Raw genomic sequence first — 18,662 nt, 5'->3', positions numbered from 1 at the left:
GCCTTTTACTTGTAACTGAGTATTTCTACATTGCGGTATTGATACTTTTACTTAAGTAAAACATTTGAGTACTTTTTCCACCACTGCTCCCACCGACGATACTGAGCTCTTGAACTTGAACCTTGAACATGGCGTCATGTACAGTAGAAGAAGGGACTTTTGTGTGTCGTTTAAACTTTAAAGCACTGACATTGCCAAGTAATACATCCAAAGGAAGATTATGGCACTTTTCACAGAGAAATCCATAACCTTTCAGAATTTGTGCAATTTCTTCGTTCACCGTGAAGGACAGCAGACAAACAAAAATTCTCCTTGAATTCCAGGCTACACTATCAACATTTTCTATCAACAGAAATTGATAGAAAAAAGGCCAGGTTGAAAGACAGAGAGAAACAGAGAGATAGATAATGTGGAAGACAGTGGGAGACACATCTATTACCCATCGTTTCTGCGATGAACTTAGCACCACTCAACTTTACTTTACATTATTATTTTATTAACTTGTAGTTGCACTTTAACGATTATTAATGTATTTATTCCTTGATCAGTGGTTCTCAAACTTTTTATTTTTGGACCCCCATAACTCTCAGATTTATGGGGGTCCATAACTCTGAGAGTTGGACCCCCATAACTCTCAGAGTTATGGACCCCCATAACTCTGAGAGTGTACAAATTAGGCCCGTCCCCGACTAAGGATTTGTATAGTCGAATCTGATTGGCGACTAATTAACAATAGTCGACTGGCAGTCGACTAATGCAACACCAAACCAACAACAACTCGGGACTACTAAAATCGCTGCCCTCCACACCCTCCTCCGTCTAGCATCAGGGTTTGGAGCTCTGCGGTGTTGTTAGCTCTGCTGCCGCGCCAGAGGAATGTAAGCATAATACAATTGAACATATAAATAACTAAATAGCTAACTAACTAAATAAATTCTAGAGCTATTAGGGCTTAAGTGGTTAAGGAGAAGATTGGGTTGGCTAGGGAGACGCTGGCTGGGATGACAACGGATGGTAAAGTAGCCTTGCACCACTCGTCTCTTAACCCATTAACTCATTCACTGCCACAATTATTGCTGGCCGCGTTTGCCCACTGCCAGAGATTTTTCATCGAAAAAAAAAAGTACTCAGGAGCCGAGATACAGAATTTTTAAGTTTTAAGTTAACAAGGAAGTGGATGGGAGTCTAGATCTTTAAACAATCATATCTCCTTGGTCTTTGGGTCAAATTTGAAAAAAAAACTAAAAAAAAAAAAAGAAAGAAAAAAAAAATTGGAAAAAAAAAAAATTACGTTTTTTACGTCAGTGGCAGGATTGGTAAACGGGAGAAATTACGTTTTTTACGTCAGTGGCAGTGAATGAGTTAAGACCTGGAACGCATCTGTGCGTTCCAGGTCTTTCCAGGTCAGTTCCAGGTCAGTTCCAGGGCCGTCAGATGGAGGGCCCGGGACGTCAGATAATAAATCGGTAAAATCAGGCAAAAATAAGAATTAAACAACATAACCCTAACCTAACCCTACCCTAACCCTAAAACCGAAATAAAGTGACAAAAAGCCCCCCAAAAAGTGTCCGAATCCGCCAAAAATTGCGTGCGTGCATGCGCTGGGGGGGCCTGATCACTGTGCTGTGCCTCCCGGCCCGGCTTTGAGTTGTTCCGCCACTGCATCTGTGTCACTTTAGATTTCTTTGGCTATTAAAAAATAGCAGATATACAAGCTCATAGCGCGGCACCGAGTGCCGCGCTATGAGCTTGTAGATCTGCTATTTTTTGAAAAATCGTGAAAAAAATGTGTTTATATTTTTTTCAAGATGTTAGGATTTAGAAAACATTTTTTGAATCGGCCTCAGGTCTTAATGGGTTAAAAAGGTCAATGTGAGGGGCACACTACCACTGTATCTAGTACCGAGACACACAGGTGCTCACAGGTGATGTATGCATGCAGTGCAGTGGTGGAAAAAGTACTCAAATGTGTTACTTAAGTAATCAACACTGCAAATTGCAAAATAAAAATACTCTGTTGTTACAAGTAAAAGTCCGGAATTCAAAATTTACTTGAGTAAAAGTACAAAAGGGTTGGTATGAAAATCCAAAAGTAAAATTATGCAGAATGTCCCGTTTCACAAGTGTTCAAATGTATAAAAATATTTTGAAAATAGCAGATCTACAAGCTCACAATAAGTCGCATCGCAACGTATTGTGAGCTTGTAGATCGGCTATTTTCAAATGGCCGAAATGTATATAGGGCTGAAGTGGCTATTGTATGTTTTGTCATAATAATCAAAATCTACAAAGTAACTACCGTAATTTTCGCACTATAAGCCGCACCTGAATATAAGCCGCAGCAGCTAAATTGAATGATTTGTACATATATAAGCCGCACTGGACTATAAGCCGCGGGTGTAAAATCCATAGATTTAGGAGGTCCCCTAGTGGCCGTTGGCTGTAAAAATCCATAGATAAGCCGCACCGTTATATAAGCCGCAGGGTCGAAAAAATAAAAAGTCGCGGCTTATAGTCCGAAATTTACGGTAGTAACTAAAGTTGTCAAATAATTGTAGTGCAGTAAAAGTACAATATTTGCCTCTGGAGAGTGTAGTGTAGTAAAAGTACTGAAAATGTGTACTTCACTTAAAAAATGTACATGTACTTAGTTACTTTCCATCACTGATGCAGTGGTAGTGATTCCTACGGCTGCGGTTCTTTTTGTGCAAAATGGTACAAAGCATCTTAAAACACGTGGACCATCATGTCTACGCCTGGTCCACGACTGTTTCAGGCCGCAGCGCGCTTCTGGTCTCGCTGCAAATCGGCAGCAAAAAAAGGCTGAACATTCAACGTTGCCACGTCACCTTTTGCCGGCGCCTACTCCTGCCTCGGTACGGAAGGTGACGGTCGCTCTGCGTAATGAGCTTGATCGGCTATGTTGGCCGAATTTTCAACCCCAGCAATCGGGACTCTGCGCTTCATGAAATTAAGCATGGAAAACAGCAGTTGTTTAAGACAAGACTGTGCTCGGCGTTGCCCTCTAGTGGTGAAAGATAAACATCCACTGAATACAACACAAATACTACACACACATACCTTGTGTGTGTGTGTGTGTGTGTGTGTGTGTGTGTGTGTGTGTGTGTGTGTGTGTGTGTGTGTGTGTGTGTCAGCGAATCATATGACTGCAATAGCTGATGACTGATTAATACAATGTAAACAAGACAGGGAGAGGGAGAGAGAGCAACAGAGAGAAAGAGACATGGAGAAAGCCATGGAGGAGAGAGAGAGAGAGAGAGAGAGGTGGGGAAGAGAGAGGAAGAGAAATACACACACACACACCTGCACACACCCACACAGAGAGACTTACGCTGGTGACTCTGCGGTATATCTGAGCAGCGTTCTGACATTCAGAGTACGGGTACTCTGACGTGGCCATCTCCAACATGCACATCCCAAAAGCGTACACGTCCACCGACTCATCGTACTTCTCCTCGTACATCTCTGGTGCCATGAACTCTGGAGTACCTGTGCATACGCATGCACACACACACACACACACACACAGAATACGGATGTCATGTATTGGAGAGTAAAATCAGTTATTTTAACTCGGAGAGAGTGCCTATGTAACCAGCACTGTTTTTTACTTAAGTAAAAGTATCAATACTGCAATGTAGAAGTGTAGAAGCATCAAAATGTACTTAAAGTACCAAAAGTAAGAGTACTCAAAATGCAGAAATGTCCCGTTTCAAGTTTTCAAAACTTTTGAAAATAGCAGATCTACAAGCTCACAATGCATCGTGACGCATTGTGAGCTTGTAGATCGGCTATTTTTAGAATTTGGCAGAAATACTGTATATACAGGGCTGAAGTGGTTAATGTATGTTTTGTAATACTAATCAAAATCTACAAAGCAACTAGGTAACTCAAGTTTTCAAATAATTGTAGTGGAGTAAAAATCCAATATTTGCCTCCGAGTTGTAGTGGAGTATAAGTAAAAGTATTGGAAATTGGAAATACTCAAGTTATGTACAAATACCTCTATATACTAATGTATCCGGTAGGAGACTCAAAGGAGACTCTTTGAGTCTCCTACCGGAGAGACCGCCGGCCATCAAATTATTGGCTCAGGAATGTGACAAAAATGAAAGAAATCTCCATGAATTCAATGCTTCATGGGGTGTGTAATTGAAAGAAAATAAGTAAATTTTTGGGTGAACTACTCCTTTAACCCATTAATACCTGGGACGCATCTGTGTCACTTTTAGATTTCTTTAGGCTATTCAAAAATAGCAGATATACAAGCTCATAGCGCGGCACCGAGTGCCGCGCAACGAGCTTGTAGATCTGCTATTTTTGAAAAATCGTGAAAAAATATTTTATATATTTTTTTCAAAAATCTGTTAGGATTTAGAAAACTTTTTAAGAATCGGACTCAGGCCTTAATGGGTTAAGAGCATGTTTAGCTCGTGCTGATTGGTTAGCTACTCCTGTATCAGCCCTAACAGAGGTGTGTGGGTGTGTGTGTGTGTGTGTGTGTGTGTGTGTGTGTGTGTGTGTGTGTGTGTGTGTGTGTGTGTGTGTGTGTGTGTGTGTGTGTGTGTGTGTGTGTGTGTGTGTGTGTGTGTGCGTGCGTGCGTGTGTGTGTACCTATGACACTCTTGGCGAAGGAGGACCTCTTGAGCGTGGCCAGGCCCAGGTCTCCGATCTTCACGGAGCCGGTGGGCCCGGTGATGAATATGTTGTCGCACTTCAGGTCCCGGTGGATGATGGGCGGGGTCCTGGTGTGCAGGAAGTGGAGGCCTTTGAGGATCTGCCTGCACCACGACCGCAGCACCTTGATCTTCATCACCTTGAAACGCTTCAGGTAGCTGAGAGAGAGAGAGAGAGAGAGAGAGAGAGAGAGGGAGAGGGAGAGAGAGAGTGAGAGACTAGTTCACAGCAGTGTTGATTTTGTCGACTAAAACTATGACGAAAAATGTTCGGCGAATACCTTTTTTTACTGACGAAAACTAAATAAAAACCAAATAAAAACTAAGCTATGATGACTAAAACTGAGACTAAATGTATTGACAATTTCGTCAACAAATAAAAACCAGACTAAAATGTTAGTGAGGGACGAGTGGAGAAGAGATCCAGTAGAACTAAAAGACAAGTCCTTTTTATGTTTGATTGCGCTCAGGTGTTGCGCTCTGAAAATAGCAGATCTACAAGCTCACAACGGGTCACGCTGCGTCGCGTTGTGAGCTTGTAGATCGGCTATTTTCAGCATGCAACCAAGTGTAAAATCAGTCATTATGACGCCATCAAGGCACCGCCAAAACACATTTTAGTTGACTGAATCAACTGTAGATTTAGTCGACTATAATCTTATGATATTTAGTCCACTAAACCTAGACTAACAGTAAAACATTTCTGATGACTAAAATATGACTAAAACTAAATGAAATTTGATTCAAAAGACTATGACTAAAGCTGAATAAAAATGTGTTGTCAAAATCAACACTAGTTCACAGAGAGGCATCCTAAAAACTTTAGACCAGGGGTCTTCAACCTTTTCAGGCTAGGGACCCCCAAACTGATGGGGAGATGGAGCAGGGACCCCCTACCTCGTAGGGTAGGGGGGGCTACCACATATATTGTATATTTATGTATACAATTGTGTTTTATATTGCCTGCTCCTATACGCACCTGCCCCAGTAGTTGTGCAAAATAAAAATTCTCTACAAAATATGTATAAACATACCATGTTATTGTGCATTGTGCCTCCATTTATCTGTTTACTATGGATTCATGTTATGTTTAAAGACAATTTGACATTTTGGGGAAAAAAAAGAAAAAAAAAATGTAATTTTTTTTTAAACAAAAATATTGTTTAATCAAACAACAATTTCGCGGACCCCCTGCAGTACCTCTGCGGACCCCCTAGGGGTCGCGGACCCCCTGTTGAAGACCTCTGCTTTAGACAGCAGAGAGACAGCGACAGAAAAATAAACACAGTAGAAACAGAGAGACAGGCCGTAGCGTGACGGTCCAGGCAGGCACCCTAGGCTGCAATGCCAGCGTGTCGCGGGTTCGACTCCCATTCCCGGCGACCTTTGCTGTGTGTCACCCCCCGTCACCCCCATCTCTCTCCTCATTTCCTGTCAGCCTACTTTCCCTATCCCTCTCTAAATAAAGGCATTAAAAAAAATATATATCTTTTAACAAAAAAGAAACAGAGAGACAGGCACCTTTAGACATAATCAGAGAGACAGGTAGACAGACACACAGACAGATAACCTTCTATTACAGATAAAAAACCACAGAGGACAAAAAATACACATTGGCCACACACCCACTCTCAATCATTTAAGACCTGGAACGCATCTGTGTCATTTTTAGATTTGAGCTAAAAAAGCATTATTTTACACTTTGGCTATTCAAAAATAGCAGATCTACAAGCTCATAGCGCGGCACCGAGTGCCGCGCTATGAGCTTGTAGATCTGCTATTTTTGAGAAATCGTGAAAATGTGTGCAAATCTTTGAATACATATATTTTTAAAGCGAACTCAAAGCTTTGCTTCTGGGACCCCCTGGAACAAAATATTTTGAGATGGTGGTCCGCAGCCAAATGCATATAATTTTGGGTGGTCCTTGACATGAAAAAGTTTGAGCACCACTGATATAGAAACATACGTTTTTCAGAATACTGTTGGGATTTAGGAGACATGTAGAATCGGCTTCAGGTCTTAACACATTGACTGCCAGAGTTTTTTCAGAACAGTCTGTAGCCTCTGCCAGGGTTTTGACCGATTTTGGTACCTTTTCGCATAGCCACAGAATATTTTTCTCTAGTATGATTGATCCCCAGAAAATTTCTAATCACAGATGAGATTCAGGTGTGGTTTCACAAATGTCAACGAGGTCAATTTGACCTTGTTGTCATGTGTTGTTTGATGTTTGAAAATAGCTCAAAACCAGTAGTTTCAAACCAAAAAAACATTTTGAATTGTTTGTCCGTTTCAATTTTAACATTGAAGTGGATGGAGCAGCAACTCTTTGGAAATTGTTATCTCCTTATTCGTTTGGAATATCGAAAGAGTGTCAATTATAAATAATTAGAAAATCTTTTTAGAATTTTTTTTTTAGGACGTTTTTAAACGTCTTTGGCAGGCAATAGCTAAATCCCCCAATCATACAGTTAATGTGTTAACACATTAACCGCCAAGAACGTAGTCCTACGGTCCGTTAAATCCAACTGTTAAGCGCCGAGACCGTAGCCCTACGGTCCACGGTCTTTTCGCGCTATTCACTTCCGGGTTCACTTTCGGAATTTTTTTGATCCACTTCCGTTTCCGGTTTGATGACCGGAAATAGAATTATTTGGGATCCGGTTTTGACGATCACGCCCGCTCCCATTCTACAGACAAAACTGAAACTCAATTCTCTTCCTGTAGTTTTTTCTCCTCGCATTTCACTGTTTAACGTAATCCGCTCTAACTACAACATGGATGCCCCGTTTGACACGCGATCTTCACTGGGAGATACAGGGAGATCTCGCGGATGTAAACAGACCGTGTAGAGCTCAATCTTAAGGATTTTAACAAGATCTATGGCGACATGAAAAAAACAAAAAAACAACAAAAACACCTTGGCACTGGTGAGTACATTATGAGATTAACCTCTGGCGGTCGATGTGTTAATGGGTTAATCAGAAATAGATTTGTGTTTTTTTCTTTTGCCCCTTTTTCTCCCATTTTAGTTTGCTTGCCACTGATATTGCACCCTACTGCCAGTGAGGAGCCCCCACCGGGAGGAGGCAACGCCTCCATCTCCCGTTTCCAACATTCCCCACTGACGGGTACCGTCCCAGCCTGTAAGGAGTACGTGCAGCAAATCGCCATCCCCCCGCCCCGCCCTGCTTCCCTTCCCCGAACATGGCCAATTATTGTGTTCGTAAAGACGCTCGATCGGCCTTGCCGGATGCACCGCCGTGGATCTGAACCCCAAGACCCTGCGGTGGTGGTGGTGGGCAGGTATACTTTTTCCCCCATGCGCCACCCGAGCGCCCTGCCGTGGTATGTTGTCATCATGAACGTGAAATATTTTTTGGTAAACATTGGCACACCCTTGGCTTAGACATAATGTGGAATGGATCGAATGGAATTTCCCGTCTCATCTTTTTCTTCTACTCTAATTCCAGGAATGTATGTGTGTGCGTGTGCGTGTGCGCGTGTACTACCAGACCAGAGCTGTTGACAACATTTCCATCACACGACACTAGTCGACCCTCATGGTTCATGGAAAATACAGTATAATCAGGCCTTAAGGGGGAGGAGAGGGGACAAAGATGTCTAGAACAGTGGTTCTCAATCTTTTCAGGCCGCGACCCCCCAAAATAATCATATTTGAACTGGGGACCCCCTCCCTGACAAGCACTTGGAATTGCAGGCTTTGCAAGCTTGTAGATCTGCTATTTTTTTTTTAAATATTATTTGACCAGTTGGCCAATGCTTGACCAGTTTTTTGACCAGTTTTTAAATTTAATTTTTAGGTATTACCTTAAATTGTCACTTACTCATCTGTAGATTACAGTAAGTGTAACAGAGTATTTCTACATTGCAGTATTGATACTTTTTTTACCCCCCCCCCCCCCCCCCCCAAAAAAAAATCATGCGGGACCCCTCTGGAGGTCCCGTCCCCCAGGTTGAGAACCACTGGTCTAGAAGACGTACACACTAAAAGAATAAGATCTGCCAAAGGAAAGCTACTCAGCTAACGACATCATCAGTGTGGAATGGCCTGCAGGAAATAAACAACTACAAGGGGACAGATCCCATTCATCTGCTGACCGACTGAAGTCTACAGTACAGCAGGTTTGAGAGACAAAAGCCTACAATACCCCTCAAACACACATGAAGTACATTAATAATAATAATCCTACTATAAATTAGGTATTTCTTTCACTGTGCATTTGTGAAATGTGTCCTCTGCAATGAACTAGAGGTGTGCCAATATATCGTCCCACGATATATCGCGATACGTTTTCTGCAAGGAGGAATGACCATCCATTATTATACATTATGGGCGATTTATTTTGTGTGTCCCCGATAATTAGTAATTATTATTTCTAGCCTTGAATACTTGTAATATCTACAGAGAAAGTTGAATAAATAATGTAATATGCACACAATACACAGTCATAAAAGACATCCTACATTGTTTGTACTAGTTTTTAAATACCGTATATTGCATGCATGGTAAATGGACCGTGAAGTCACGGGTGGCCATAGCTGAATGGATAGAGACATTAGAGAGGCCGCCTGGGATGCAGAATTCCCCAGCTGGATTAATAAGGTCTACATTCATTAAGTTGAATAAGGTTGCAACAATTAACTCTTTGACTGCCACGCCACTACCAGCGATTTTCGAGTGTTTTCACTAAGCTTTGAAAAAATCTTAGAATATCCATCTCCTGTATGATCGATCCCCCGATCGCTATAAAAGACATATCCGAGTCTCGTAGAATCGGGAGAAAAAAAAGAGAGCCGCCGCGATCATCCAGTTCCTTAGTTGTTGTGGGCAGTTGAATGTAGGCTGTTTTCGCCAAAAAAGCAACAGAAACAGAGAAAAAGCCATTCTCCCAAATCGAATAAAAATGAAATGAACGGTCTGTTTTTTTTGCGATCACGTGACCCGCTGCTCCTCTGCTTCACAGTGAGCCAAACAGTAACCCATAGGGCATAGCAGTGGCAGCCATTTTCTGGTTCCACTTCAAAATAGTCAATGCATTTTTCCCATTGACATTTCCAAAAATATTTGTATCAATTATGTTAAGCCTAGAATCAAGCCATCCAGGGTCCTGCTGAATCATGACCATAAAACGTTTGATTCTGTGAAAAACTTTTTTGAAAACGACAAAACAAAGGGTATTTATTAAATATAGTATATCATATATTTAAATATAAAATAAAATAAAAATCACAGAATTTTTTTTTTAATGGTCATGATTCACCAGGACCCTGGATGGCTTGATTCTAGGCTTAAATTAATTGATATAAATACTTTTTGGAAATGTCAATGGGAAAAATGCATTGACTATTTTGAAGTGGAACCAGAAAATGCCCTATAGGCGAGCGAACAGCGCCATCTAGTGGAAAACCACAGAAAACACTAAAATCTCGTCATTCTCGTCATTGGCAGACTGTGCCTTAGCAAAATAATGACGAGAAATCTCGTCATTGGCAGTCAAAGAGTTAACCAGACTAGTCAATACAAATAAAAAAATCTATTGGATAGAAAATATTGGATAGCTTTAGCCCGTCTGGTTCCATTTGTACACTCTTCAGTGTTAATTTAACCCATTCAAACCGGGAAAGCATCTCTGCCCCTTTAGATGTTTCCGTTGGCCATTCAAAAATAGCAGATGTACAAGCTTGTACATCTGCTATTTTTTACACTTTTTAAAAAAAATCTCGAAAGTGTGAGAACTGCTGATTTAGAGGGCATTCTTAGAATGGGCCTCAGGTCTTAATGTGTTAAAAGCAGATTTGACTGTGCAGTCCACTCAGTACTGAGGAGGATCAAAGGCTCTTGAGGAGACAGAGAACCCGGAAGGCTCCAGTCCAGAGCAGGATGGGGTCTCTCCCCCTCCTCCCTCTAACACTGTGCACCAGTGGTGGAAAAGGTACTTCATTTTTTTACTTGAGTAAAAGTATCAATACCGTAATGTAGGTATACACTGTTACAAGTAAAAGTCCGGTAAACAAAAGTAAAAGTACTCATTATGCAGAATGTCCCAATTCACAAGTTCGACATGTATAAAAATCTTTTGAAAATAGCAGATCTACAAGCTCACAATGCGACGCATTGTGAGCTTGTAGATCGTCTATTTTCAAAAGATTGGCCGAAATGTATATAGGGCTGAAGTGGTTCATACATGTATTGCAGTACTAATCTACATCTGCAAAGTAACTAAAGCTGTCAAATAATTGTAGTGGAGTAAAAGTTAAATATTTGCCTCTGAGATGTACTGGAGTAGAAGTAAAAGTACTGACAATTGGAAATACTCCAGTAAAGTAAAAATTCCTCAAAAGTGTACAGTACTTGAGTAAATGTACTTAGTTAATTTACACCACTGCTGTCCACACTGGTACCAGTCTACACTCATGGTTCCCAAACCATGTGTCAGGACCCTTTTTTGGGTCACGGACCCATTTGTATGGGTCGTGGTGAGTAATTGATTGTTGTTGTTGTTTTTTGTGTGTTTCCTACAAAACATTTTTTAATTAATTTTTTTTTTTTAAAGAGGGGGAAGAAATAGCTCTATATTAATCATTGCTATAGTGTTTGTTCAGTAACAGGGGTCTCTGCGTCTCTCCATATCTTTAGTAAACAGAAAATACTATTTCAGGTCTGTATTGCAATTTTTATCCAACCGGGAGAGAGAAGAGAGAGAACTCATACAGGATACTGAATAAGTAAAGTGAAATTGTATCAAATTGAAGCTGATATATGGGTACTCTGCTGCTGATTGGATGAAATTCGTGACCCACCTGAAAATGTATTTTCTGTTTGCTAAAAAGCTGGAGAGAACAAACACTCTATAACAATTACTATCAGAGCTATACTATAGATGGGTTTCCTGTTTGTAAACATGAGAGGATGATGCGCGCGCAGTGGAGGGAAGAGCCTGTAGAGGGCGCTATTACCCGCAGCAGCTCTGGCCATTGTACATACATAAAATAAATGGTCTTCACCGGGTTTAATGAAAGTAGATTAAATGATGCAGTTTGTAATATCTTCTTTACTCAATAAAAATGATTTGTCGGAAGTTGGATCTGTTTGTATATAATAGCAGCATTATGCCTATTATGCCTAAAATAGCAGCATTATGCCTATCTAAATCCCGAAAATATCAACAGAGTGAATGGCGCTTCCGGTTCGTTCTACCTCCCGCATGCGCAGATGACACACTCTGCTCTGTGATGACGTCGCGCGGAAACCCATCTATAGAGCTTTGACATTTTAAAGGATTTTTTTGTTTTGTTTGACCGCCGTCGACTGCGTTATCGAGTCAATTGCTACTGGCCGTCGACGCGTTAGACGCGCGTTTGTAATTATTGTTATTTTAGAGAAGATCACGGTCTAATCTTGAATCCGAAGGGAGCAGTAAAACTGTAGCACAAACGGATAGGGAAATAATGGATATAACGTCATTGCCGTTCCCGTCGACTCCATGTTTGTAGTTTTTTTTCTTTCGCCTGTATCTCTGTTCTTTTTTTTTTTGTCCATTTTTCCGAGGAGACGCGTGTTTCCAACGGCCTGTAGCGAAGGGGACACTAGCTCCGGATGCAATGTTTTGCACCCGGAGCAATAGTCAGAGACTCCTGCTCCGGAAACACACAGTGAATCGATCGATAAATATGGATCTAAACCTTTATGACAACTTTAAAACTACTAAAAACACGAAAATCGCTTGGCACTGGGTGAGTACATTATGAAAATACTCTGGCAGTCAAAGAGTTAACAATAAAATATAACTTTAAGTGTGGATGGATGGATGAATGAAAGACAAGAGAACAGGAAGGAAGGAAAGAAAACAGTTTGGTGTGCGTGTGCGTGTGTGTGTGTGTGTGTGTGTGTGTGTGTGTGTGTGTGTCTCACGTCTTTAGTGTTCCTGAGGTCATCAGTTCGGTCACCAGGACGATGCATTTCCTCCCTTTCAACGGTGACTCCCAGGAGTCGTAGAAACGCACGATGTTTGGATGCTGCAGACCTTTCAACATGCCCGCCTCCTCCTTGAAACGCTGCCGCTCCGACTTAGAGAGCTTACGATCCTACAGGAGAGGAGAGGAGAGGAGAGGAGAGGAGAGGAGAGGAGAGGAGAGGAGAGGAGAGGAGAGGAGAGGAGAGGAGAGGGTCAAAATCAGTTTATTGGCAGGCAGTGGTGTAAAGTAACTAAGTACATTTACTCAAGTACTGTACTTAAATACAATGTTCAGGTATTTTTACTTTATTGTAATATTGCTATTTTCAAACATTTTAGTACTTTTACTTTTGGTACCAATTTTCAACCTATCTTCATATAATTGGTCCTCACTAATACTCATGATAAAATGGTGCCATTTTTTTCTACTTGGTCTGTGTCTCGTAGGAGGGCTGTGGTCTGGACAGTCCAGAAACCCGTCTACCAGTGAGATCATCGTTAGGCATGATTTTTTTTTCCAACAAGATTTCACGTTTCTTATTTAGATTTTTATTAACACGAGAACAATGGCTTCTTTTATTGCATTGCAACTTTCCAGGAATAGAAAGCCTGCAGTTTCTATTAGCTTGGATTCCCCATTGATGATGTCACTGGTAGACGGGACTCTGAACTGTCCAAAGCCCTCCTCTGAGACACAGACCGAGTAGATTATTTTTTTACCATTTTATCATGAGTATTAGTGAGGACCAATTATATGAAGATAGGTTGAAAATGAAGTGAAGTCGTCCTTTAAGTACATTTTGTGCCAATACTTTTGTACTTTTACTCAAGTACATTTTGAATTCCAGACTTTCACTTGTAACAGAGTACTTCTACATTGCAGTATTGATACTTCTACTTAAGTAAAACATTTGAGTACTTTTTCCACCACTGGCGGACTTTAAGACTGGGCAAAATATCGATAGGAGACTAGATATCGTCTGGGATTTTAAATATCGTAGCAAAAATAATAAAGTGATTGATTTAGCATAAGTGTTGTCTTTTCCTGGTTTTAATCACTTAAGCCTTATTTTATACATCTGTCAAGAAACAGCAGCGTGTTACAAGCTTGTATATGTGCTATTCACGATGATTATGAAAAATTACAAAGAAATACATTTTATCGTCACATTACGACATTGTTGTCACAATAGAGGTATTCGTTTAAAAATAGTGACATATTTGTTTTTGTCCATATAACCCAACCCTAGAGGAGACATGTTTTAAACACAGTTAGAACTATTAGTTATGTCTGTTATTCAGGTGTTTTATGGGGGTGTGGTGGGACGTTCTCTTTACTCTGACATTTAAATAAACTAGCCCATACCCGGTCGACCCAAGACACCAAGACACCAAGACAGACAGACAGAGGTTACTCCAATTATATAGTAGGATATTGCATCACAGCTTCTTCAACAACTAACCATGTGCTTGCGGGGGACACACGCTTTAACAGCATTCCATTTTCAGTCACACCTCAATAAAAGCACCACTGCAAAGGGTCAACACACCAAGTTTTTTGTGTGTGTGTGTGTGTGTGTGCGCATGTTTGTGTGTGTAGTTCAACACACATTCATGTTTGCTTTGTTGTGTGGTGTGTCTCTTTTGTGTGAACACTTCTACTGTGAGGTTGAGTGTACTAATTTCTTGTGTGTATGTCTGGTTGTGTAAGCGTACCATCTGTGTATTATGTTGTGCTTCAGACTGTCTGTGTGTGTGTGTGCGTGTGCATGCGTGTGAGTGTGTGCGCGTGTGCGTGCGCGTGTGCGGGTGCGTGTTTTTTTTACAGCATTGCTCCTCAGAGGCGAGCCATCTAAAATCAGGTTTGTCTGTCCATGTCTCCGGGCGGGGCTACTCTTGCAGACCACTGGACCGATCGACACTGCCAGAAGGCCAAGGAAGTAATGTGAAGTATCGTGAACATTTAGCCCATTAAGACCCGAGGCAGATTCTACAGATGCCTTCTAAATCCTAACAGTTTCCTGAAAAACCTGTTTCTATATATCGTTGCTGTCAAACCTGTTATCTCCATATTTGACATTTGTGTCTTTTTTCGTACTTGATCATACTACAGTGTCACACAAAAGTATCAAGAGTAGCAGATCCACAAGCTCGAAACGCGGCGTGAAGCCACGCGTCTTGAGCTTGTAGATCTGCTACTTTTTCTTTTTTTTCTTTTTTATCCTGAAAGGGAACAGTTTTGGACAGACAGTATGAGATTTCCACCCCACAGAGACGAGTACAGCATGGCTAAAATCTAAAATGACACGGTTTTAATGGGTTAGAGTGTGTTCAATGTAGAAGTACTCTGTTACAAGTAAAAGTCTGGAATTAAAAATGTACTTGAGTAAAAGTACAAAAGTATTGGTATCAAAATGTACTTAAAGTACCAAAAAAAAAAGTACTAAAATGTTTGAAAATAGCAGATCTACAAGCTCACAACGCGTCTCGATGCGACACGTTGTGAGCTTGTAGATCGGCTATTTTTCAAATAGTCTTGGTATAAAATAGGGCTAAAGTGGTTAATGTGTGTTTTATGATATCATAATTTATATCTGCAAGTAACTAGTAACTAAAGTTTTCAAATAATTGTAGTGGAGCAAAAAGTACAATATTTTCCTCTGAGATGTTGTGAAGTAGAAGTCACAACATCGGATCAAACACAGACACAACTTCCTGGATGACCATGTCAAATTAACAATACTAGACCGGTGCTTATATATATTGCTGCAGAGGCACAAACGTGAAGCCGATGCGTTGAGTTGGCCAATCAGGGAAGCCCAGGACAAACAAACGTATACAGTACCTGTACAGACACAAGTATTAACTCATTCAGTGCCACATGACGTCTAAGACGTCATGGCCTCTGAGCGCCCTGAGCGCAACGTGACATCTAAGACGTCATGAAAAAAAATGTTCAGAACCCAAGATATGATGATTTGAAGATTTGCTGCTCCATTCACTTCTTGTTTAACTTCTTACTGAAAAAGGCTGTATCTCGGCTCCTAAGCACTTTTTCTTTTTACAATGAATTTTGGCTGTGGCACTCAGAACCAAACTGCCATAAATAAGAATGGCACTGAATGAGTTAACATTACTAGATCGGTGCCCAGCACACACTGGTCTACTCGGGAATGATGTAAGTCGGGAAAGATGCAAATAGGGAATGCATGCCCCACCCAGTTATGCACCACCCATTACTACGATTAACCCAAATATTAATAATAACCTAAGAATATTGACACATACTGTATATTATCAATTTTAACCCATGTACAGGCAGGAAACAATACAGATTACTTAAATTAATTTAATCAACTGAGTAGACCTTTATATCCACCACTTGTTAATCTACAGCTATAAACATGAGCACTGCTCTGAGACAATCCCATTGTCTTTTATGTCCAGATCACCACCCAATCAACCAATCAGGATGCAAGGTCATGTGACATCACCAGTGAGAGTTCCTCACTCTCGAAATGTAAAGATAATATCTTGTCCGATGATGTAATACAGGTCATGAACTGAATGTGTGTGTGTGTGTGTGTGTGTGTGTGTGTGTGTGTGTGTGTGTGTGTGTGTGTGTGTGTGTGTGTGTGTGTGTGTGTGTGTGTGTGTGTGTGTGTGTGTGTGTGTGTGTGTGTGCGTGTGTGATCAGATTATCCTCTACTGTAGCAACCATTACACTGATGACATCCATTAGCAACGCACAAACTCACTGACACACCTACAGCAGACACATACTGTACGACCACATGACGCTCTGATCACATGACTTCTCTGGCATGTCACATGACTAACTGGCAGCCGACAGTCCACTTCCCGGCAGCACTCAGGACTGAGTGACCCACAGAGACCACCCCAGGGCGTGCGTGTGTGTGTGTGTGTGTGTGTGTGTGTGTGTGTGTGTGTGTGTGTGTCACAGTCAGAGCCTTTGCTCAAGTAAAACCTTTCCTCTCCTTCAAGGATGTGAAGATTGTTTTCTTCCTGTAGCTACTGATGACTGTCGTTAAGTCTCTTAAACCCATTAAGACCGGGAAAGCATCTGTCATTTTAGCTTTTAACCACTTTATCCATATATATATATATTTATTTTTACTCAAATCTTTGCTTCTGGGGGTGCAGCCAAATACATATCCTTTTAATTCCTTATAAGGATAATTCCTTTTTTTAACAGGTCGTTCAATTAAGTCCTTGCGGTCTTGTTTCCAATGAGAACCTGTGAGCAATTAGGGGTTAAGAGTCTTGCTCAGGGACAAATTTCATTTCATCGACACATATGCTGACCTGGCCTGGAATCGAACCTGGGGCAACCAGGGCCTCTGGCTCCCTAGGCGGGCTCACTAACCACTCAGCTATGGCCGCCCCCAGTCCTGGGGCTCCTTGATTTGAAAACGTTTGAGAACCACTGATATTATAGCAACAGTGTTTCAGAAAACTGCTAGTATTTACAAGACATTTGTAGAATCCCCCAGAAGCAAAGATTTGAGTTACAAATGTTTGCTTTAAATATATATATATTCAAAGATATGGACATTATTTTCAAGATTTTAAAAAAATAGCAGCTCTAGAAGCTTGTAGAGTGGCACTCGGTGCTGCGCTATGAGCTTCTATATCTGCTGTTTTTGAATAGCCAAAGAAATCTAAAAAAGAACACAGATTCTTTCCTGGTCTAAATGGGTTAAGGGTCCAACCACTGTCCTAGGCGGATATTGACGTTTTTCCAGTTCAGGTTCAAAACTATAGCAGAGTAAAACAAAAAAACATAGTACACTGTGACGTAAGCAACACAGCTGCAGGTTATCAAATGAATAATGGGTGTGTTTTTACATTTTCACTGATAATGACATGCCCGAAATAGAGACGCTAAGTTGAAAGTGGTTGAAGCAATATGTGGTTTGGCATCTCCTTAATACCGCCAACATCCACATCCAGCATCATCTGACCAATTACTTACTGCCCATTCCACGGCTCCTGATTAAAGTATTAAAGTGTGATCATACATTTTCTATTGCTATCCTGAGGCTTTGGAACAGTGTTGATTTCGTAGACTAAAACTATGACGAAAAATGTTTGTCGACTACCTTTTTTTCACTGATGAAAACTAGATGACTTCAGATGACTAAAATGTAATGGAATTTTATTCAAAAGACTATGACTAAAACTAAATCGAAATTTGCTGTCAAAATCACTGCTTTGGAATAGTTGTGTTACTTTGTGTTAGGTCTATCATTTCTATCGACACGTATCGACGGCGTGTTAGTCTTTGTCATGTGTGTTTCGTGTCTTTTATTTTAGATTTTATTTAACACATTCCATGCCAGAGTTTAATCTCATAATGTACTCACCAGTGCCAGCGTTTTATTGTTGTTTTTTTGTTTTTATCATGTCGCCACAGACCTCGCTAAATAAGTTAAAAGTGCGCGTTCATTTGGTTCTAAACACACAGCGGATCCGTGAGAAACGTCCAGCGAAAACAGTTTCCAAATGCGAGCCGCCATCTTGAAGCTACAGCCGATACACGCTAAACAGTGATCAGCGAGGAGAAAAACAACAAACCGAGAAAATCGAGTTTTAAACAGGATCCCAGACAGGAAGCGGATACGATCGAAAAAACCGGAACCCGAATAATTCCGTTTCCGACCGAAAACCGGAAACGGAAATGGATCAAAAAAATTCGGAAAGTGCACCTTGGGCGATTAACATGGGAATCGGCGGTTCGCGTAGATCTACGCGACTGGCACGCTGCGGCTTTAAATAGGTTCGCGTAGATCTACGCGATTGGCATTCAATGTGTTAATGCATGTCGTTTTATTTTTAATACTGCTTTGCTGATCCGACTTGTGTTTACCGTTCGGGTGCCTGGGAACTTTGGTCAACATTTGTTGTCTTTAAAATACGCTTTATAAATACACTGACATGACCTGACCAGAGAGTTTAGACCGT

At 41.0% G+C, this 18,662-nt stretch overlaps 1 protein-coding gene across 1 annotated transcript in view; it reads right to left on the bottom strand.

The window, feature by feature from the left end:
* The window catches only part of wnk1b (WNK lysine deficient protein kinase 1b), a 126,337-nt gene that overhangs the window by 66,464 nt on the left and 41,211 nt on the right, over positions 1-18,662 (bottom strand). The window contains exons 3-5 of the mRNA XM_080421577.1: positions 12,635-12,807; positions 4,636-4,856; positions 3,353-3,510 (exon numbers count right to left, since the gene is read on the bottom strand). Coding sequence (XP_080277703.1) covers positions 3,353-3,510; positions 4,636-4,856; positions 12,635-12,807 — 552 coding nt within the window. The remainder of the gene's footprint in view (positions 1-3,352; positions 3,511-4,635; positions 4,857-12,634; positions 12,808-18,662) is intronic.

Source organism: Gymnoscopelus braueri (genome assembly GCF_963280865.1).
Source record: "Gymnoscopelus braueri genome assembly, chromosome: 23".
Taxonomy (NCBI): domain Eukaryota; kingdom Metazoa; phylum Chordata; class Actinopteri; order Myctophiformes; family Myctophidae; genus Gymnoscopelus; species Gymnoscopelus braueri.
The sequence above is the reverse complement of the archived record's forward strand: the minus strand, read 5'-3'. Positions and strand labels throughout refer to the sequence as shown.